The sequence below is a fragment of the Mustela nigripes genome, chromosome 3 (assembly GCF_022355385.1).
Source record: "Mustela nigripes isolate SB6536 chromosome 3, MUSNIG.SB6536, whole genome shotgun sequence".
In the NCBI taxonomy this organism is placed as follows: Eukaryota; Metazoa; Chordata; class Mammalia; order Carnivora; family Mustelidae; genus Mustela; species Mustela nigripes.
In genome coordinates, this window is record NC_081559.1 from 9,304,747 (window position 1) to 9,328,490 (window position 23,744).

General features: G+C 39.0%; 1 protein-coding gene across 3 annotated transcripts in view; it reads right to left on the reverse strand.

The window, feature by feature from the left end:
* SF3B1 (splicing factor 3b subunit 1) overlaps positions 1-18,575 on the reverse strand; it is a 37,520-nt gene extending 18,945 nt beyond the window's left edge. For 2 of the 3 annotated variants that reach the window (XM_059393121.1, XM_059393122.1), the window contains exons 1-6: positions 18,406-18,575; positions 7,662-7,828; positions 4,179-4,283; positions 3,624-3,738; positions 1,710-1,789; positions 374-544 (exon numbers count right to left, since the gene is read on the reverse strand). In XM_059393121.1, coding sequence (XP_059249104.1) covers positions 374-544; positions 1,710-1,789; positions 3,624-3,738; positions 4,179-4,283; positions 7,662-7,828; positions 18,406-18,433 — 666 coding nt within the window. In that variant the 5' untranslated portion in view covers positions 18,434-18,575. Of the gene's footprint in view, positions 1-373; positions 545-1,709; positions 2,153-3,623; positions 3,739-4,178; positions 4,284-7,661; positions 7,829-18,405 lie in introns of those variants that run through there. The other variant, XM_059393123.1, reaches the window with a different exon arrangement.
* Positions 18,576-23,744: the final 5,169 nt, after the last annotated feature.

Below are 23,744 nucleotides of genomic sequence, written 5' to 3' on the forward strand. Positions count from 1 at the left end.
TTAGGCTTTTAGTGAGGTAATCTGGTTAAATGAGGTCCTAAGGTTAGGGCCATAACCTGACAGCACTGGTGTCCTTTGGAGAGACATGAGACCTCGCTTACTCTCTTCATGCACACACAGAGAAAAGGCCACGTAAGGACACAGCAAGAAGGCAACCTTCTACAAGCCAAAGGGTACTCTAACCAGACATCAACCTTGTTGGCACCTTGATATTGACTTCAAGCCTCCAGAACTGTGAAAAAAATCAATGTCTATTGTTTGAGCCACCTGGTCTGTGTTAACTTGATGTCAACAAGAGTAGGCTAACACACTCCATGTGGGACAGAAAATCCAAAAATAGTAACAATCGTCATTAAAAATAAAAATAAATTACCTCTGCTTGATCCCAACTTGACAGCTTTTTGGGAGTGGCACCAGGAGTCTGATCGGCTGTTTGATCCCAACGCCGTTTTCGTTTTGAGGGAGGCTGAGACGCTGCTGCTCCATTGACAACTTTTAGTTCTCCAGCTTTAGCTTTTTCTGCTAGCTGCTGCCTAATTTCTCTCTAAAAATATTTCAACAGGCATTGAGTATCTCCAAAACCTTTTTAACATATTTTCATATAATCAGCAGTCATTCAATTTAATGTCATTGTCTTGGCTTGTTCTGCTTTCTATGCTACTGGGAGTCCCACCTGATTTCCCTTTCCTTTCTGTATTTCTAGTTCTATACAGTGTCTTTCTGAACAGAAGATGAGCACCTCTGGAATTTGTAACACAGAGCACCCTACTTTAAAAATAGTGAAGTAAAATCTTACAGAGTAACGCTTTCATTGAAGAAATTTCATTTAAAATTCACATATGTAACAGTTCAGACTATGTAGTAACATAGAAAAGTGGCTAAAAGCAGAAACTTAAAAAAATTATAACTACGTAAATCATATACAATGTAGTTGTAACAAATGTACATTTAATTTACCCCATGATTTTTAATAAGGTTCCATTACCGCACTTATTCCATGTGACACATTACATATTTGTAATAATGTTATGGAGGCTTACTATTAAAACAAAATGGAGGGGTGCCTGGGTGGCTCAGTGGCTCAAGCCTCTGCCCTTCGGCTCAGGTCATGATCCCAGGGTCCTGAGATTGAGCCTCATATCGGGCTCTCTGCTCACCAGGGAGCCTGCCTCCTCCTCTCTCTCTGCCTGCCTCTCTGCCTACTTGTGATCTGTCTGTCAAATAAATAAAGATCTTTAAAAAAAAAAAAGGAGCTATCACCGCAGGTCAATAAGAATCCTTCAGAATTCTCTACCCATATCCAAACTGAATCTTATGGAAGATTTTAGAAGCTTTTCAAGGAATGATTTAACTATATGACTTTTCCCTCAGCCATCTGTTTCAGACACACACCACCAATCCTCCCCCCAGATATAACCACAAGATAAATGTCTGTGTATAGCTACACATATATTTACATGTATGTGTACACACCCAGACATACAGCCAAAGGGCCAAGGACTAGAAAAGGACACAGAAGTATGAAAAGTTTAATTTGGGAGGAGAAAGAATTTTGGGTAAGGGTTCTTTCTCAATTTAATTTTTATTAATACTATTAAAAATATTACTTGTGCAACAAATAAAAAGGAAAACATAAAAGTCTCTCAATCTGAAATTTCTTTTTACATTCTTCCACAACCACCAAAATAAGAAAAACCACGCTCACACACCTCTTCTTTAGTTAAATGCTGTTCTCGCATTACATCCATGTAAGTCCTAGCGTTCATTTTAGGATCAGGGGTCTTCCCTCCTGCAGAAAAGAACAGCAACAGGACAAGAGTACAATAAATAAAAGATAATTAGGTTAAAATGATTTATCTGCCCTGCTCTAATGTTATGTTATTGCATAATCATTTAATTTATTTTTTGATGGAAAGCTTTAATAATTATACATCTTACTTTTTATTGAGTTTGCTGATCAATTTAACCTGTTTGAACACAAACATATCTACAGCAGTTTAAAACAAATATTTTAATGCATATAAAAACAAAATGACAGCACAGTTTAGAGTCTTCAGAAGTGATGGGTTCCTGGGTTGCTAATCCGGAATACGTACACTTTCGTGCCTTTGTCTCCATCAGCAGTTCTGACTTCAAGCAGCAGAATAGAAGCCTAGAAAATTATCTCTTTACCATTAGTAACACTTTGGAAAGATATTTATATTCAAAACATTACCTGTTGCAAGCTGTTAAAATCCTGACTACAAATAACTATATCTAGAGAAGTTCTCCATATAACGTTCTAAAACAGTTGCAGTTTAGAAAATCTGACTTTTAAAATACACCTATCATCTTACTCTGATGTCATGTTACTAAAAAGGGCTTCATTCTTTTTAAGTTTCGTTGACCCAAAAACATTTTTATTTTCTTAGAAAGTATAAATTACAATCGGAAACATATTACTTGAAATATATTACTTCTACCAGTTATTATGTTGCACACAGAAGAAAAGTGGTGTACAAAGAGATGTGTTAGTCTCTTGGTTCGAGTTTCAGCATTTGCTTTCAAACTTCAAAATATCTTAAAGAAGCCCAAACAGTATATAACAAGATTCACAGAGGCACACTATGTTTTAGAAATGTGATAATTAGCTATACCGGTAGTATAGCATCACAATTTAGGAAAAAATAATAAAATTCCAAGACATTTCCTATGCTGAAGATCATGCCCAATTGATAGTGTCATTCTTTCTGACACTAGCTCTGATAAGACCTCCTTTGGAATACTTTTTCACCATAATCTAGAGAGGATGTGTTGAACTGCACCCTTAAGAATGCAGACAGGACTGGCATATAGCAGTACTGCTGTAGGAAAGAAATTAAGGACAGTTAGTATGGGCCTGTGAATTCTGACATACATGTTTAAATCAATTACAATTATGCAAGTAAAAAAAGAATATCCCTACTAATTCATGCAGGCTGAAAGTCTAATTTGTAAACCTGCAGCAGAATCTAATTCTAAGAAACAGGCACCTAATTTTGTTTTTGAAACTCACCTGAGGAAAGCTTCCATCAGGCTCACTATGCCCCTTGTGCTGACCTGCACACTAAAATTAGCAAAACAGACTCCACTATTAAAAATATCAAAGTCTTTGTATACATACTTTTGTTTTAACTTTAAGTATGCTTAGAGCAAAGTAGGTGCATTTACTAAACTATATTTAGAGCAATATGAGGGGAGCTCTAATGTGAGAAACAGTTTCTCAAAAGTAACAAGCCCAAAAGTCTAGGATTTGGAATGAAAACTTTCAATAGTTTGAAAGTATTTTGAGCAGAAAAACACATTTGTTCCAAGTATAGAAAGCGTACCCAAAACAAAAGTAAAAGAAAAACCTTTAACCCTTTGCGTTTCTATGGCATTGGCTCATTATTTTCTTGTCCTTCTACCTGGAAAGAAAACTTGCATTATAAAGATGAAGAATATGGCATCTGTGACTTCAACCAAATCTATATACATATCTATAATAAGGGGGATTTTAAAAAAGAAAAGCAAATTCATAAGCATGCCAAAAAAAATCAAAGGGCTAAAGACAACTTAAGACAAATAAATTCCTGAAAACTTATAGAAAAGTGGGAAAGAATTACCATCTGCAAAAGGATCAAGACGCTCTGGGGATATTATCATGGTCCTCCTGTGCTTTTTGTATTCATCTTCCCGGTCAGCAATCTTTGGAGGTCGGTGCTCAGCGAATGGATCATACTGAAAAGAGGCAGGCTTCATTTAACAACCACTTTATTAAATAGCCAAAGAGAGTATGTAAAAACCAGAACATGAGAAGACATGTAAAAATGTTTAATAAACACCTACTAATGAAAGAATTATCTTCTATCATTTCAGAATAAATATTAACATGAAAAAATAAGACAGAGGGAAATGAGACAATATGCATGTCCACATCGTTCAACTCTTCACGAAATGATTTCCTTTTTTTTTAAATGAAATGATTACCTTAACAAAATAAATCAGGTTATTACTTCTAATCCTCCCAATCAACTCTCATCAAGACATTCCAACAACTTGATTTCTAAACTATGTGAGCTTCCATGGGAATTGAGACATTCAGTTTTCCTTAGCTGAATAAACTCTGGTTTTAATTTTTAAAAAGGGGCAGGAGGGGAGAAGAACAAAAGGAAAGTCACCTGTTCTGTTGATTGTGGTATATCATTAAGCAATGCCACAGGGGCATGATATCCCGGCTTCTTCTGACCAAGCAAACTTGTAGATGATGAGTAGTCATCGTCATCCTGCAATGAAATACCCCCCAAAAAACATGAACAGACATTTCTGCAAAGCAGACATCCAGATGGCCAACAGACACATGAGAAAGTGCTCCACATCCCTCGGCATCAGGGAAATACAAATCAAAACCACACAATGAGATACTACCTCACACCAGAATGGCTAAAATTAACAAGTCAGGAAACAACAGATGTTGGCGAGGATGCAGAAAAAAGGGGAACCCTCCTACACCGTTGGTGGGAATTCAAGCTGGTGCAGCCACTCCGGAAAACAACACGGATGTTCCTCAAAAAGATGAAAATAGGGCTACCCTACAACCCCACCAATTGCACTACTGGGTATTTACCCTAAAGATACAAATGTAGTGATCTGAAGGGGCACGTGCACCCAAATGTTTATAGCAGCAATGTCCACAATAGCCAAACTATGGAAAGAGCCCAGATGTCCACTGACAGATGAAGGGATAAAGAAGATGTGGTATATACATGCACTGGAACACTACTCAGCCATCCAAAACAAAACAAAACAAAACAAAAAAACACCCAAAATCTTGCCATTTGCAACAATGTGGATGGAACTAGAGGGTATTATGCTGAGGAAATAAGTCAATCAGAGAAAGACAATCATAACTTGCTGATATAAGGAATCTGAGAGGTAGGGCGGGGGCTAGGAATGAAAAAATGAAACAAGATGGAATTGGGAGGTAGACAAATCATAAGAGGCCCTTATTCTCACAAAACAAACTGAGGGTTGTTTGGGGGCAGGAGGGTAGGGACAGGGTGGCTGGATTATGGACACTGGGAGGGTATGTGCTAGGTGAGTGCTGTGAAATGTGTAAGCCTGAGGATTCAAACACCGGTACCCCTGGGGCCAATAATACATTATATATTAATAAAAATTGTTAAAAAAAAAAAAAAAAGAAGAAGAAAAAGAAATGCCCCACCAAAAATTGCAAACAAAATGTCAGCAGTTGGGCGCCTGGGTGGCTCAGTGGGTTGAGCCGCTGCCTTCGGCTCGGGTCATGATCTCAGGGTCCTGGGATCGAGTCCCACATCGGGCTCTCTGCTCGGCAGGGAGCCTGCTTCCTCCTCTCTCTCTCTGCCTACTTGTGATCTCTCTCTGTCAAATAAATAAATAAAAAATAAAATCTTTAAAAAAAAAAAAAATGTCAGCAGTTAACAATTAGAAAGAATAGGGATGCCTGGGTGGCTCAGAGGGTTAAGCCTCTGCCTTTGGCTCAGGTCATGATCTCAGGGTCCTGGGACTGAGCCCTGCATCGGGCTCTCTGCTCAGCAGGGAGCCTTCTTTCCCCTCTCTCTCTGCCTGCCTCTCTGCCTCCTTGTGATCTCTCTCTGTGTGTCAAATAAATAAGTAAAATCTTTTAAAAAAAATTACAAAGAATATACAGATTCAACATAATATCAAAAGACTAAATGGCAAAGTGGTATCCAAACCTTTGTTCATAAAACTTGCAAACACCTTTTGTTTTCTTTCAATTCATAAACCTTTTAAAGAAATTAAATTTAGTTATCTTTAAAAAATGCTAAACAAGGGGCGCCTGGGTGGCTCAGTGGGTTAAGCCTCTACCTTCGGCTCAGGTCATGATCCCAGGGGCCTGGGATCGAGTCCCGCATAGGGCTCTCTGCTCAGCAGGGACCCTGCTTCTCCTCAACTCTCTCTCTGTCTGTCTCTCTGCCTATTTGTGATCTCTCTCTCTGTCAAATAAATAAATAAAATCTTTAAAAAAAAAAAATGCTAAACAAGGAATGATTTCTATGGAGCTAATTAAAATAAAGTAGGTATAGACTAAAAAGCCTGAGCATTTCATTTTCTCACAGAAAACATAATGAAATTTGTTTTGGGGGGATGTCTGGGTGGCACAGTCAGTTGAGCATCTGCCTTTAGCTCAGGTCATGATTCCAGGGTTCTGGGATCAAGTTCCACATCAGGCTCCCTGCTCAGCGGGGAGCCTGCTTCTCCCTCTACCTGCTCCGCCTGCTGCTTCTCCTGCTTCAGCTTCCACTCTCCCTTTCTGACAAATAAATTAAAATCTTCAAAGGAAAAACTTAAAAAATTTTTTGTTTTTCAAATTCGGAAACTGCCAAAAGCTTATTTAGAATTCTCTAGTTTCCTGGTTGTTGTTTTAAAGATTTTATTTTTAAGTAATCTCCACACCTAATGTGGCTTTCAAACTCTCAACCTCAGGAGTCTCATACACTACTGACTCGGGCAGCCAGATGCCCCTCCTTGTTTTTTTAACTCGTGTTTTTTAAACATGATTAAACCACACAAATAAAATATAATTAATTTTAAATGTATTTGTCTCCCTAGCAGTATGTTCAAAGACCTATGTTATATTGCTACTTTACAACTATAAGAGGTACAACAATAGATTAACTCCCAAGACTTTATTTAACACCTCATTTATTTTATTCAAAAACAAAATCATAATTTCCTCCTTAGCTTCTGGAAACTGTACCACTAGAACTTTAAAATTTTTCTTAAAAGAAAAAAGTGCCAACTATAAAATAAAATGTGGCTTGCATTTAATAAAAACAAGTTTGATAAAATCCATATACATAAAATGTTACTGAATTATGCAAAAAATGAACAGTCACTTCACCAAATGTGGATATTTGGAATGGTCTGACAAAACAAGCTATGAGGACCATATAAAAACACTTTTGGAGGGATGCATTTCAAAATGAGAAGTGGTCATCCTCCAGAGTAACTAAAAAAGGCCATTAGCATCAGTAATAAGCAGCACTCAGTTCTCATTAAAATGCCAAAGGGATGGGATGGCTGGGTGGCTCAGTCAGGTTGGGTGTCTGCCTCTGGCTCAGGTCCCAGAGGTCCAGGGATTGAGTCCCACTCCTTGTTCAGTAAGAAGCCTGCTTTTCCCACTGTCTGCTGTTCCCCCTGCTTGTGCTTACTTCTGCTCTCTGACAAATAAATAAATAAATAAAATCTTTAAAGAAAAAAAAAAGATACCAAGGGGAAAACCACACACAGCATTAAACACAAGTCAGTAGTCAAAAGTGGCAAGGACAGATGGCTATCTACAATAAAGTCACATCTCACACTGGCTACTCTAGATAGAGATCAGGAGGGAACAAAAGGGATTTACTTTATGACAGTTAATGATTTGCAGGTTCTTTGCTGGATAAACAAATTAGTTTTAACATAAAGAATCAGAAGTGATCACTTCCACAAGTTTCTGGACCTTAAAGAGGAAGGACACCTTCAAACAGTTTTAGTCTCCAAAAGAAAAATGCCTCAACCCCCCAAGTCTTCCCAGATTAAATAAAATGACTAAAACAGAAAATTCCTTTATATTTTTGTTCATCAAAGAAATGCCTGACTCATGATGCTCAGTAACTCACATCTTCAAGTTCAGTTGCAGCAATTGATGTCACATATCCAGCAAATCGGCTGTCACTTCCACCATAAATTTCCTGGTCATAATAACCTGTAGAATCAAGGCCCACTCCTTGAGCTTCATCAAGAGCTGCCTTCTTGCCTTGAATTTCTCGAATCTGTGCTTCAATATCTGTAAGAAAGTTAATACAGAGTTTAATTTTCCAAAGAGACCCAAAACAATGCATGTCTCTAGTAGGAATATGGTATCAAACTACTCTTCTAAATACATAAACTTTAAAATAACTATAATACATAAGGAGTTAGTAGAACTATACCTAGTACTGATTTTTAATACACTTAATACATCTCCACCTCAAGAGAGAATACTTGTACACAGAAGAGATGTTTACCATTTCATCAACTACAAATTAGAACAGGTTACCAAAGTTTAAATTACTGTCAAATTCTAAACCTTTCCCCAAATGAAAAAATAATACTGTCGATGTTGATAAGGGACCAAAAACAGCAGTCAAGATCATTTAAACTCAACAAGACCAGAAATGCAAAACCAACAGCACTATGGAGAGTGGTTCTCAAGTTAGAATGGGCAACAAACTATCTACAGATTTTGTTAAAATGCAGGAGGCCTGGATCAGACCCAAGTTTCTAAATTCCTAGCAAGTTCTCAGGTGCTGTCCTAAACATCTAGGACCACACTCTGAAAAATAAAATAATAAAGGATAAAGTCTAAATTCTTTACAGCCTAGAATTCAGAGCCCTACAGTTTGACTACAAACACCATGACATGAATTTTATGATTAAGAGTCTGAGCTCTGGAATCAAAATGTCTGCCTTCAAATAAAGGCTTTCTCTTCAAATTAATGTTATTTCCCCTCTGTGTCCCAGTTTCCTATGTATTTTTTTTTTTTTTAAAGATTAAATGAGGGGCACCTGGGTGGTTCAGTGAGTTGGGCCTCTGCCTTCGGCTCAGGTCATGGTCTCAGGGTCCTGGGATCGAGCCCCACATCGGGCTCTCTGCTCAGCCTGCTTCCCCCTCTCTACCTGCCTGCCTCTATGCCTACTCGTGATCTCTGTCAAATAAATAAAATCTTAAAACAAAAAAAAAGATTAAATGAGATAATGAACATGAAGTACTTAAAAGCATTCCATGAATGAATGAACTCTTGCCAGCTAGTTACCTTCAACCGAATTAAAATTCTTTGACACTAGGCACTTTAAAAAAGCTCATTTACTAGTTTGCAAGGACCAAAAGGAAAAAGATTCAAATGCCCAACCCACGCCCTCAAAAGAGGGAGAAAACCAGCTGGAGTTCTAGATGGGTGTGGTTTAAAGCAGAAAATGCAGTAACAGTATACAGGCCAAAGCCTAGCCGGACACATTTTCCCTTGTAAAAGTGGGAGCAAGTCTCAGAAACACAACGGAACGGAACAGTTTACCACTGAAATTTGCGGCTCCGGTTTGTCATCACTACCAAGCATCCACAGCACCACTATCTCCACAGTTACTACTTTTTCTGGCATTTCTTCCCTCAAAACTGTTACAGCAGCCCAGGCAGCCAGGGGCCCCTACCATGATCAATCACAAATAGAAATATCCTCAGGTAAGCTGGGTGGTTTATTTTAATATTCTAGTTTTGTTTCTGTTTGACGTTTATTTTTTAAAAGTTTAAATCCACATGTGGTCTCTTCCCTTACTCCCAGAATTTTCTGCCCTGAAATACAGAAGAATAAACTTCGGTCTAAGGGGTGCGTGGAGATTAAGTCTTTATTTTTTTCTTTCTGAACATTTGCATTTCTGAAATATTTGAGGCTTAAAAACAAACACTAGATGCAGGGACCACTCTTAAGTAAATAGGTTCTTCTAGCAGACCACAAATACTACTGCCATTAGGATCCAAACAGGACATACCAATGGGTAAATCAAGCCAGCAGAATACTCACGGTCTCCACCTCTACAGCATCAGTATAACTACTAACAACCTACACTGAAATCACCTGGGGCCCATGTTGAAAGAACCGACTCCAGGCTTCAGATACATTAAGCTGGAACCTCGAACTGAAGAGCCCAGGTTTCTACTTTAGCAACAAACACCCAGGAAACTCTCCACTTCCAACCCCAGCTGGTCCTTAACAAAATTTCCCATTTAGGGCAGGTTATACTTTTTTCTAGCTCATACAGAACCACCACCACCACCACCACCAAAAATAGGAAAGGGGTTTTGTTTCCAAAAAACTGCATCATACTATACTCTCTTCCCCCCCACACACACACATATCATAGTTTTATTTTCCTTTAGTTTTCCCAATCCCAAGTTTTCAGCAGCTAGTCTTTCATCTGGGTAACATTTATTCAGGAACTACCTTCATCTACTGAATCTTACCTACTGATTTTATGTAAGGATTAGCAACAGAGTTTTCTAATTGCAAAACGACTCAAAAAACTGAATTCATTTGTTATGTATCATGACTGGATTCTTATTAAATAAAATTCAGCAACAAAATACCTAGGGGCTAGGCAGCTTATGATAGTTAATTAATTCTGAAGGGAATTCATTACCAAATTTCTACAAGTTGTATAGTTCAATTTTACGTGCAAACCAGGTGCTGTGTATCTGCTTCAAACTATGGATAAAAAAGCCTAAGAAGCTCCTGGGTTTTGTTCATCCACTGTAAACTGCAGCACATTTACACCAACATCACATTATCCACAAACCAAGACAACAGTTTCCACAACTCAGTTATGCAAATGACAGAATTAAAAAAACTAGAAAACTCAGTATTTAAAAAACTATGCATCAAAATATGAAATATGATAAACTCAATAAACTCAAATATTTATACAAAAAAATAACTGGGATATTTTGTTTACAAAAATAAACTAAATCTGTGGCACAAATATGGCAAAATACTAAGAACCGGTAAATCTGAGCAATTGATCACACTGGGTTCATTAAATTGTATTTTCTCCTGTACTTTTCTGTACCTTACACTATTTCGTAACTAAAAGTAACTTTCAATCTATAGGAGTCATTAAAAGTAACTTTTCCAAATTTTGTAAACATTCTGCATCTCTCAGAAAGGAAAAGTTTGCCTCTAATCTCTTATTTTCAAAGCTATCCCACACAAAATGGTAGCTACCAGTATGCAGGCATTCCTGTACTTTCTGAAATACAAACCAAAGATGAGCAAGATCATTTCTGACAACAAATGTGTAAGATTTGTTAGCAAAAATAGGGAAAAAAAAGAAGGAACACACCAACTAGAATAACCAGAGGCCCAAAATGTTAAATAAAAGACTTGAGGAGACAGAGAAAGGAGGAAATGTTTATGCTACTCTCTTCCTACTTCAGTTATAACCAGCATGAATAAATCCTCTGTTCCTGACTCATCCCTTTCCAACTCAGACCCCCTGTAGTTGAGACATTCAGATGTGAAGATAAAGAAAAATGGATACTGTCTGCTAGCGACTGGACAAGAAGAGACGGCGGCCATCTCCTCATGGCCACACATAAAAGCTGGCACTCTAATCCACGTGGACCCACAAATACTCCAGTCTTCATGACACATCTATCAGTACTTCTCATCAAGTAGTATTCCAATGCACGACAGCATCCAGGTTGCTTGCACTTCGTAAAGATTACATATAAGGTTGCTACAGAACACTTACGCACAGGTTTCTAAGTAAATATGGCATTTAATAGTACTTGGGTAAATATCTAGTCTTACAGATAGATATCTAGTCTGCTGGGTCTTAAAGCAGTATACGTTTAATTTTATGAAAAACTTACAAGTCCTTTTGGTGGGCTTGATTACATGAGTCTGAGAACAGAAAAGAGCTGAATTATTCCGTGTAACAGAGAAAGAAACATTTTGAGAGATGAAATGGAAGAAATGAAAACAAGTAAAATGAAGACGAGCTGGGATAAGTGAGATTAGTAAAATACCAGCTATATGGTGTTAAAAAGGCGGGGGGAGGGTGGTAATCAAGAGACAGATATATCTAATGTGGATTTCTAAATTATCGAAAGCTTCATTTCTGTTCCCCACCCAACTCTCCCCACAACTTGAGCACAATCTATGGAGCGGGAGCATATATAGAAAGACTCTCAGTTACTGACACTGAAAACAAAATAAGAATCGTGATGGCAGATTTCAAATCTTAAAATTGAAGTTATGGGTTGTCCTTCAAATCCCCAGAGTTGGCAGTCTAGTACTTGTTTAACTTTAACAGAAAAAAAAAAAAAAAGAGCCTTAGATAAGAAATCAAAGTACTAGTTAGGTGTTCAACTTGTTTTAGGGGCACCTGGGTGGCTCAGCAGGTTAAGCCCCTGACTTGGTTTCTGCCCAGGTCGCATCAGAGTTGTGGCCTCAAGCTGGTCATGGCATCAAGCCCCTTGGGGGGTATGCTCAGCACAGAGTCTGCTTAAGATTCTCTCCCTCCCTCTCCCGGCTGCTTGTATATGCGCACACGTATGTATACGTGCGCTAAAAAAGTATTCACCTTTTATTTACCAAAGTCTGCAAGAGCCTCAGTAAAGGAGGAGCCCTAAAGGTAAACTATCCGAGAATGAGGTTTTTCTCAAGTTGGTATTCCTATTTTAAGGTACGAGTATTACAGGCACTCAAGCAAAACTATCTCAGACAGAAATAACCACCTATGTAAGAACTGTGAGAGTAGATTCATTGCCAATAAAATTATAGTGGGAGGGGCGCCTGATTTTGCAAATCCTTCATCAGATTTCCTTGCCATGACTGGTCCAACCTATGCCTGAAGTATGATTTCAGAACCATGTTCATCCCTAAAGCCAGTAATTTTTTTGCCACCTCCCTTGTTTGTGGGCCTTCAGACATCTTAGCAGCAGTAGTGGTAGGAGAGTCTAGGAGAGAGCAGTGGGTATCTGCTCTGCTCTCTTCCCTGTTCCTGCATAGTATGGGAAATTCTACAAGACAAAGGTGCTGAAACAAATAAATTGCAAGGAAAAAAGAAGATGGAGGAGGAACATAAAAGATTTAAGACTAATCTATGTATAGACTTTATTTGGAACTTGATTCAAATGAACTGGAAAACGTATTTTTTTATATGGCAATCAATAAAACTGAACACTGGATATTGTGTTGCATTAATTTTAGATGCAATAATTTTTTTTTAAGTTTTTACATTTTAGAGACACACGCTGAAAAATATGGATAAAAGATGCCTGGTATTTGCCTCAAAATAATGGGAAGGAAGAAGGGACCAGAATACAGATAAACAAAAGCAGGCCCATGTTTGTAACTGTTGAAGCTACGATGCAACATGGGGGTTCATTTCACTTCTCTATTTTTGTATGTTTGCAGTTTTCAATAGAAAGTTAAAAAACAAAAAAACAGGAGCCTGGGTGGCTGTCGGTTAAGCGTCTGCCTTCAGTTCAGGTCATGTTCCCAGTGTCTGGGTTCAGAGCTCTGCATCAGACTCTCTGCTAGGCGGAGATGCTGCTTCTCACTCTCTCTGCCTGCTGCTCCCCCTGCTTGTGCTCTCTCTCCCTCTTTCACTCTGTCAAATAAATAAAATCTTGAAAAAAAAAAAAGTTTAAAGAATGTAAGCACAGTTCTCTTAAGTTTTGCCCTTTTTTTCCTCATTCTTTGTTCTTCTTCTAGCCCCTTGAAACCAAGGCCTCTGACCCCACACAACAGAAAAAGAAAAGCTCTCTCTTCTTTGAAATGGGAGTCCTCTGCTGGATGAAAACAGATTTTTTTTTTAGCTCTTTTATGAAATACCTTCCATCTTAAAAGTCCCAATTCTTCTCAATGTTCATTTCTTTTCCTTTTCTAGTTTTATTTATTTTGCTAACTGGTAAGGTAAAATCTTAATAAATGTTAAGATATAAACATACATTTCCAAACTAAATTTGCTCCAACTACCTACAGAAGATAGATGTCATTATTCGATTGAAATTCCCCTCTTTTTGGAGGAGATTTCTGATCCCAGGAATGCTTCCAAGTATCAGAAAACAAACCCTTCCCTAGAAGATAGACATTAATTAACAGTGTGAATTATTGAAATTTGTGAGCAGTCCGCTTGGTATCTCAACTCATTCAAAAATCATTTCCGGGACGCCTGGGTTGCTCAGTTAGTTAAGTGTATGCCTTTGGCTCAAGTCATGAGTCCCTTGTATCAGGCTCCTTACTCAGCAAGGAGCCTGCTTCTTTCTCCCTTTGCTTGCCACTCCCCCTGCTTGTGCACAGCACGCTCTCTCTGACAAATCAAAAAATATTTTTTTAAAAATGACTTCCACTTTCCATTTCCTTTAAAATTACATTACTTTTATAATCAGAAAAAAAGGTGATAAATATTAAAATTACAAACATTTCTGATACAAATACATCATGTGTTTTAAGTGGGAGTTGAGTTTGACTTTAAAAGAACAGTGTGGAACTGGGGGGGGGGGTCTTTTAAAAGATGGGCAATATCTGACCTTCTGTTTATAATTTAACCTACAACCTATATCAAACTTTATATATCAAGTTTATATCAAACTTTGAGACAAAACCTCACTAGTCACATCTGATAAAACTGTTTAACTGCTCCCCACCAATTCTGTTTCTCTCCTGGTTTCCACTTTGTGCCTTTTCTTTCTTCCACGCTCCAGATGTTCATCCAGCTTGCAGCATTTTCTCCTCCTTGATGTATCTTTTTATTCCTCATTTTTAATTGATTGTGAAAACAATTGAAAAATGTTATAATCACTGTTCATTACATGTCACAGAGGCACAGCCCTTAGATGTTACTGACACCTTAGTCTGGTCCGTGTGTGTTACCTATTCTCCCAACAGGCAAAAGCAAGTGAGCAAGGATTTCTCATATATGACACCTTTAAATGACATCCAGAAAATAGAAAGTATATTCTATATCCCAACTCTCACACTTTTCCTTACACAAAGCTCAACAAGAAAACTATGGTGGTAAATTTTTTAACTGATCACTATAGTATCAATTCCTTATTTATTAATCCCTTATTAGCACTACTTAAATCAATTTTTAATTACACAGTAAAGAAAAATCTAAGCAATTTGCTTTTCTTTTTACTAGCAACTTTCACACTAGAAGACTACAAAACCAAAATAGTAAGTATTCTGAACACAGAAAAATAAAAATCTCAGAAAATGAAGTTTACAACGACTATTCCAGACATTCTAAAAGCAAAAATTTAGGGAAAGCTTTTTCAGCTTTGTGATTCCCCCCAAAATCCATTCAAGAGACAGTGGCAAAACAAGCCAATATATGAGATTTTAGGATAATCCATTTTCCCCATTCCAAGAAGAGAGAGAGTGTGTTTCCTCGTTTGTCAAAGTCAACAATCTTGCTGGAGAGCAAGATTATGTATTTTAACAACTGTATACACTTGACACAACTTAATATGCAGAAAGGTCCAAAAGATTTTATTGATGTGAACCAGTCCAGCTCCTTTTTCAGATTTCAATACTGGACAATGTAAGCCACCACAGTAATAAACAATCAGGCTGCTTAAAGAGGATGTTAAGGGCTGATCCTAGCAGAAATATTCAAAAGGAATATGTCAGCATTAGAAAAATAAACAGTTACCAGTTTGGCTCAACAATGGGAACTAATAATCTGAAAAAACATATAGGATAGTACAGCAATAACCTAGTTCAGTCTGAACACAGTATTATTTTATTCACAAAACTGAAATAAAAATTATTGATGCAGCCATTACTTTAAAAATAAAAATAAAATCACGGGACACCTGGGTGGCTCAGTTGGTTGGGCAGCTACCTTCGGCTCAGGTCATGATCCCAACGTTCTGGGATGGAGTCCTACATCGGGCTCCTTGCTCAGCAGGGAGACTGCTTCTCCCTCTACCTCTGCCTGCCACTCTGCCTGCCTGTGCTCACTCTCTCTGACAAATAAATAAAATCTTTTTAAAAAATTAAAAAATTAAATCACAAAACACAACAAAGAAAAGTCTTTATCAGTAACATTACTTAGGATAAAAAGATTACATAATCTTCTTTACTTAAAAGAGGAACATGATGGGGGGGCGCCTGGGTGGTTCAGTCAGTTGAGCCCTCTGCTCAGGTCATGACTTCAGGATCCTGGGATCAAGCCCCTCATCATGCTCCTTGCTCAGCAGGGAGTCTGCTTCTCCCTCTCTCTCTGCCCCTCCCCTGCTTCTGCTCCCTCTATCTCTTGCTCTCTCAAATAAATAAATAAAATCTAAAAGAAAACAAAACAAAAAACCATAGCCTTAAAAAAAAAAAAAGGACTATGATGGCTAACTCTAAAAAATAAAACAAGTACTATACATTTTAAAAATTAACTCCAGTCCTCCTATGTCAACTACTCCACTAACTTAAAAGAATTGTTGGTCTGTCATTCTTCACACTGCAAACAATGACTTTCCTAAAACACAGAAGTGACTGGTCGCCTGGGAGAAGGAGTAAGGCACTTTATTCTGCAGTCACTGGAAAGCCAAGCCAAATCTAGTCCAGTATTCAGAACCTTTAATGTGATGCTAACCTAACACTTCTTCCTCTCAGTTCAGGAGGTTCCCAATATATATTCACAAGTCCTACTTTCACTTATCTCAGCCAAACAATGTATCCAAACCTATCCAATCATTCAAAAGTTAGCTTAAAATGATCTCTTCCTGTGAAACTTTTAGTATTTCCAATATAATCTCTTAATAAATGTTAATATGCAGTACTCATTAGGCACTAGGTACCGGGGAGCAAGATATAGTTCCTGTACACAATAATCTCAAAGTGGATGAATACCTTAACACAACAGGCTATTCTAATATAATAAAGTGCTATAGTAGCACCACAAAGAAAAAAAATAAAAACCCACCAAGAATTCTCCAAATTATCAGAGATGACTTATTCGCAGAAACAGATAAGCACCATAAAGGACTACAGTTCTTTAGAAAAATATCACGAGGAAGGGAGTTAAGAAACTATGTAAATATTACAGTGCAATTCCACTAAACATTTATCATCTCCTGTCTTATACTCAGTGATGGACAGTGTCTTGTACACAGTGCCCTAATGTTAACTGAATACTCCTACACTTCTTTACAGCATCAGTTAATTCACACGGACAGGATTCCAAGTAAAATAGCAAATTTGGCCAATGAATTTCAATCTTCTATAGACCAGTTTTCAACTGGGTTTCAGAAAAGCAGGGAAACTGATCCAAACTTTGATTTTCCTGTCCAAAAGGATCTTGAAAGTACCAATAAACAAGTAAAGCCACAAAATACCCCAAATGAACAAACAATAGCAACATCTTTACATCTTTTAAGAACTCTGCAAGATTTGTCTAAATTAGTCTAACGACAGAAGAAAGTGCTTAAAAACCCTTCAGGGTTAAAACAGTGCTGAAATCTAAAAAGAATATTAAAATCATTGCCAATTAATTAGCATGTTTCAGAAGTTGCAGAAAGCTGGACTTCAGTTCTAGTGGGTAACACAATTATTCGATGTCATTCACGTTCTGGTCCCAAACAACCTTTCCAGATTCGTCTACATTTTCCTTCCTTGCACTGCCACAGTCCACACTACTCAAACACACTTTCCACGACTCCCTGCCTCGTTACAAGATGTTCTCTCAAGCTCAAATGTGCCACCCTAATTTAAAACGGATTGATCCTTTTCGACCAGGGACACGTCATCTCCTCTATGAAGCAGTCCTAAACGTACATTAATCACTCCGTTACCCAGCATCCCAACATGTTGTATTTCCATTTAAGCATTAATCTGCCTCGTAAAAGAATGAAGACGTATACACACGTTTCCCCATTAGCCTGTAAAACTTCTGACGGCCTTATTTCGTTACTTCACACTCATACTAAACCAGGCACTTGGAAACGACGAGTGAAATAGAAGTGACTCTTGGAGACCTCGTGTTGGATGAACACTTCAGATTCCACCTCAGAAATCACGAAATGCACCTCCAAATTCCCGTGCCTCATCTTTTCCGAAGTGACCCTATTTCCTGCCATTGCGGGGTACTGGTACTCCCTAAAGGACGCCGCCTATTCTCAACATTTTCCTAATTTTGTGTTTTCCGTATTCCATAAAACGATCAACTACCTCGAAACCTTTGGCCATGAATAAAAATCATGCTTTTCCTTCTTCCGCCAATAATCAGTCTCCAAAGAACAAGACCAATATTCAAGTGATCAAGGGAAGAAAAACCACTAGATTTTATTCCCAAATCCCTTCATACAAAAAAACCCCAAACGAAATATTTTAGAGGCCTGAAGACACACAAATTAGACAAGATTAAGAGGCGTGGGTCTCGGTTAGGCTAAACTCCATCTGGGGCTGCCTGAAAAGCGGCTGCCGTAGTTCGGTGCTTCCTGACTCTCCTATGCAAAATCCGTGCGGACAACAGTTCCGAAAGGCGAGCGAGACTTCTGGCTTCCAGGCCCGTTTCCCCGATCCCCTTCCCTGGACTCCTTGTTGGCGAGCCGTTTGAACGAGGCCTTCCGGCCAGAAAAGAGAAGCAACTCTGAAGGAAGAGGACCCAAACACGGAACAAAGCGCCTGCCGCCGCTGTATGAGTAGGACGCCATTACGCGGGGCAGTGGCCTGCGCCGCTAGCGCCGAGGAAACCACCAGGACCCCCGAGCGCGGGCGCCGCACCCCACCAAAGAAACCACAAACCGAGGCAAAAACCTAGGAGAATAGAGTGTCGTCAGGCCGGGCAGCAGAGAAGACACCGAACCACGGGAAGAGGGCTTACCTTCGTGAGTCTTGGCGATCTTCGCCATTTTGTCCACTCGAACACACAGACGGAACTGGCGCTCCCAAGGACTTCCGCTCGCCGCCGCTGCCACGGAGAAAAATAGCTGGGGAGTGCTCTCTGCGCATGCGCCAAGCGGGAGCGCGCTCCGTCGGGTGACACGTGACAGAGCCGCCACCTAGATGGAACGGAGGGATGCATTGTGGGGGAGGGGGAGGAGCCAGGACTGGGCGGGGAGGAGCCAGGACTGGGCCGGGAGGCAGTTTTCCTGGTGATGTGAGAAAAGGACTAGGCAATCTTGATGCCTTGAACTGAGTAGCTTTGCTCTGGAGGAGAGCGGATGGCGCGGGGACAGTTAACAGTCACTGTAAGAAACGCTACGGGTTTCCGCGCTGGAAGAAACCCTCAGATCGTCCGTTCCCTTTTCCCAAACCGACCGGAAGGTGCGCTGGCGCCACACAAAAGCCTTCCTTAGCGTCCGCCTCAGCTGTTGCGGTGGGTAGTTTGTGGAAACAGTCCGTAACAGTCACCTCCTCCGCGCTGAAATTCAAGGTCATTTTTCTTTCCTTTTAAATAATTACGGTTTGGGTAAGAGTTCTGTTACAGACGGTCTTGTACCTCACAAATAACCCAGCAACGTGGACAAGGTGTTGCTAATCCCGCTTAAGAAATGAGAGAAAAACTAGGGCGGGGGTACCTGGACCACATGCAAGGTCACACGGTCATTAAGTCACACAGAAGGAACTTGGCCACACTTTTAAAGCCAAAAGAACCTATAAAGTTAGAGAGTTAAAAAACTTTATAGGTTCTTAGAAAACCACGGATGGTCAGCAGTAACATTGATGAAATGCCTCTCTTCATCCTAGATGTCATTCTTAAATGAGGAATTTTAAAGATGGGAATATGGCTGTCTTTTTTTTTTTTTTTTTTCCTATGCATCAGTTACACAAGCATAGTTCTTAACTGTCACACCGGCCTTGGACTTTAGAAATGAAAAAGAACATAACTTAGAAGGGAAGTTGGTAGAGGAAGCAGCCTAGGAAAACCAGGGAGGGTTAAGGTTAAAGCTGTCACAAAGGAACCAGTTCACCTGGCTGTGTGATAGTCACAACACAAACAGTAGAAACCTTGGTAACAAACTGGGATTTTTATTAGCATCAATGAAAAAAATCAATTTGATGGGATAAAATTTTCAATTTTTAATTTAGTTGTTTCAATTTGGGTTAAACAATAGTTGGAGGAACGCGATGAAAGAGAAGAACGTAGGTTATTATACAAATTATTGGTAAACTCTAGTTCTTGGATTAGCAGAGGGCCCACAGATATTCCTTACATGGTTTATAACCTACACCATAGATTATGTATGTTCTTTTATATGTACAAAATAGCATATTTTAAAATAATAAAAGGAAAAAGGGATGCCTGGGAAATAAGGAATTACAGAAGAGTGTTAATATCCATCAATAATCAACAATATAAAAAAATCCATGTCGACAAAAAAAATCACAAGGTCATTGCATTTGTTAGCTCTATTTAGAAAAAAAAAATAAATTTGTATCTACAAGGCAATTACTGTCCTGTAAAAATATATGCAAAGGAGGGCACCTGGGTGACTCAGTTGGTTCAGCTGCGGCCTTCAACTCAGGTCATGATCCTTGAGTCCCACATCGGGCTCCCAGCTCCATGGGGAGTCCGCTTCTCCCTCTGACCTTCTTCCCTCTCATTCTCTCTCTCACTCTCAAATAAATAAATAAAATCTTAAAAAAAAAAAAAAAAACCCTAGCTTAAAAAAAAAAAAATATATATATATGCAAAGGAAATTTACCAAAGTGTTAATAGTAGATATTTATGAATGATGAAATTATGAACTTATAAAATAATTTTTAGCATTTTCCTGATACTTTGCTATGAGCACATATTTTTAGAAATACACACACAAAGAATGTATTAAAGGTGGGGTGCCTGGTCAGCTCAGTTGGAAGAGCATGTGACTCTTGATCTCAGGGTGCTGAGTTTGAGCCCCATGTTGGGTGTAGAGATTTCTAAAAATAAACTATTTAAAAAAAAAGGAAAAAGGAGATGAAATAAAAAGCATGTGCAAAGTAGGTATCACATGTCCTTTGTTTTTTTTTTTTTTTTTTTTTTTAAAGATTTTATTTATTTATTTGACAGACAGAGATCACAAGTAGGCAGAGAGGCAGGCAGAGAGAGAGGAGGAAGCAGGCTCCCTGCTGAGCAGAGAACCCGATGCGGGACTCGATCCCAGGACCCTGAGATCATGACCTGAGCCGAAGGCAGCGGCTTAACCCACTGAGCCACCCAGGCGCCCTCACATGTCCTTTGTCTTTCCAAAATAGAAGCTGGACCTGCTGGCCACAATGTATTATATGCATATTTCTCTAGGTAACTAGGTATTAAGTTAACTTTTGTAGGACAAAGGCATATATGGGATAGTGAGATATGAAAAAATTTGACAAAGATCAAGAGAGATTCCCTTCTTTTAGTCTTCTTCTAAAGACTAATTTGTCTTTAATAAAATAATGACTTGGACATTCTGACAGTAAGTTAACAAGGGTTTTTCAATAAGTACCTTTTACTTTCCATTTTCAATATTAATTAACTATATTCAGATATCAATTAAAATACATTTCCTGCTCTTTTCTGGTGAAGTTTTCTGTTTCACAGGTTAGAAAAGGTGATCTGATCTTTTTAAAACCCAGACAATTGACAGTGATATAATCCAATTAAAAGGTAAACCCATTCTTCTTCTTTTCAAATAAGTTCTACACCCATCATGGGGCTTGAACTCAGGACCCTAAGATCAAGCGTCACATGCTCTACCGACTGAGCCAGCCAACCACCCCCATTCCTTTCTTAATCATGGGTACTTGGAGGCTGGCTTTTCTGAGTCTCAAAAAAATATTGCAAAGTAGCAAGCATACATAATTTTTCTGAACAAAAAACAAGTTACAATAATTTTGCAGAATGTTAAATGCTAGTTGTAACTTGCTCAAAGCAACTTTGGGGATAAAACTATAAAATAGGCCTTAAAGTTCTGTGCTATAGGAAAACCACTGACAGTTAATCAAACCCATCTTTTTTTTTTTTTTAGGTTTTATTTATTTGTTTGTTTGTTTCTTTGAGAGGGAGGGAGAGAGAAAGCAAGAGCACAAGAGCAGGGGGAGGAAGAATCAGACTCCCTACTGAGCAAGGAGCCCAATGCAGGGCTCCATCTCAAGATGCCGGGATCATGACTGGAGCCAAAGGCAGCGGCTTAACTGACTGAGCCACCCAGGTGCCCCCAAGCCCATCTTTTCTCAGGTAAAATAAGGACTGTTATGGATAAGTGGCCCACAATCTTGAGGTGTAATGTTTCCTAGATGCCTCATATCAAAGGAATCAGACTCTCCCTACCCAAGGCTGAAAATCCAAAACTTTCTATCTCCCTTTCAGTTACGCCTAAAGTTCCAAAACTACAGAATCTTATTTCTGAAAATTTAATTCATTACTCAGTTAAATAAGAGATAACCTTGAGGTGATGTTCTAAATATGTCAGTCAGTGTGCCTGTCATGCCTGACTTTTCCTTCTAGCTTCAGCTATCTGACCAAAGTCTCCGCTCAGGAAAACAGCACTGGGATGTTCTCTTCGAAGAGAAAGGCACCTGGCCAGCTACCTAGAACCTGGTTTGGAATACAGGACATTTCTACCCATAGAAATAAAAGTTATTGGCTAAGTTAAGATTCTTTCTCTTGGAAATTTGAACTGGAAGTATGAAAAGGACTTATCAGTTGCTATTGAAACAGAAAGAATCAAAAGAAAATATCATTTTAATGACAAGACTGAGGGATCGCAAATTCCTGCTGTTCAAGTCCCCACAGCGACCCTAAATCCAGAACCATTGCCAGCCCCAACCATCTAATGGCCCATTCTTTAAATAGTACTGCTTTTCCTCTGTCTGGGTGGCTCAAGGGGTGGGTTAAGCATCTGCCTTTGGCTCAGGTCATGATCCCAGGGTCTTGGGATCAAGTCCTGCATTGGGTTCCTTGCTCAGTGGGGAGTCAGCTTCTCCCTCTACCCTCCCCTCCTGCTCCTGTCTTTTCTCTCTCAAATAAATAAAATCTTTTTTTTTTCAAATAAATAAAATCTTTAAAAAAAAATAGTACTGCTTTTCTTGAACTGACTTGGGGAGATGTCTCTTTGTTCCAGCTATTTTAGGCCTAACTAGAACAGAACAGCAGTATATTAACATCTCAGTGTGAATTCATTAACTAGCTTCTTTTTCCAGTTAAAAGTCAACTGAGAACTCTCTCTGATTCATAATGGTGAAGTATCTAGATTCAAAGTCTGCTAGGGATTGTGGCCCAGAAAGAAGCATTTGGTGCCTGGAATGGTGTGATGTTTTCTTTTTTTTTTTTTTTTTTTAAAGATTTTATTTATTTATTTGACCGAGAGAGATCACAAGTAGGCAGAGAGGCAGGCAGAGTGAGAGGGGGAAGCAGGCTCCCTGCTGAGCAGAGAGCCCGATGCGGGACTCGATCCCAGGACCCTGAGATCATGACCTGAGCCGAAGGCAGAGGCTTAACCCACTGAGCCACCCAGGCGCCCGGTGTGATGTTTTCTAATGTGTCAACTTGGCTAAGCTACAGTCCCTAGTTATTCAAACAAATACCAACCTAGGTGTTTGTAGATGTGCTTTAAGTACACGATGCTTGAGTTTAAGTAAAGGAGATTGTCCTAGATAAGCTGGGTAGATGTAATTCAATCAGTTGAAAAGCCTTAACGGCAGAATTTAGGCTTCGCTGATGCAGAAGAAATTCTACCTGTGGACAGCAACTTCATCCTGTGCTGGAGAATTCCAACCTGTCCTTACTGATGGTCTGGCCTTCAGATTTTGGACTTTCTTAGCCAGTGTCCACAACTGTATAAACCAATTCCCTGCAATAAATCTCTTAATATGTATCTCCTGGTGGTCTGTTTCTCCAGTGAAAACCTGATTGATAGAAAGGTCAAAGGCAGGGGCACCTGAGAAGCTCAGTTGGTCAAGCGTCTGCCTTTGGCTCAGGTCCCAGAGTCCTGGGATCGAGCTCCATGCTGGGTACCCTGCACAGTGGGGAGTCTGCTTCTTCCTCTCCCTCTGACCTTGCCCCTGCTCGTGCTCTTGCTCTCAAATGAATAAAACAATCTTAAAAAAAAAAAAAATAAATGCCAAAGGCAAATTTCACCATTCATTCAAAAAATATATATTGAGGACCTACTAATAAATATTTAATGAGGACCTATTGTGTACCAGACATTCTTTTTCTTTTTTTTATTTTTTTAAACTTTTTTTTAGAGATTT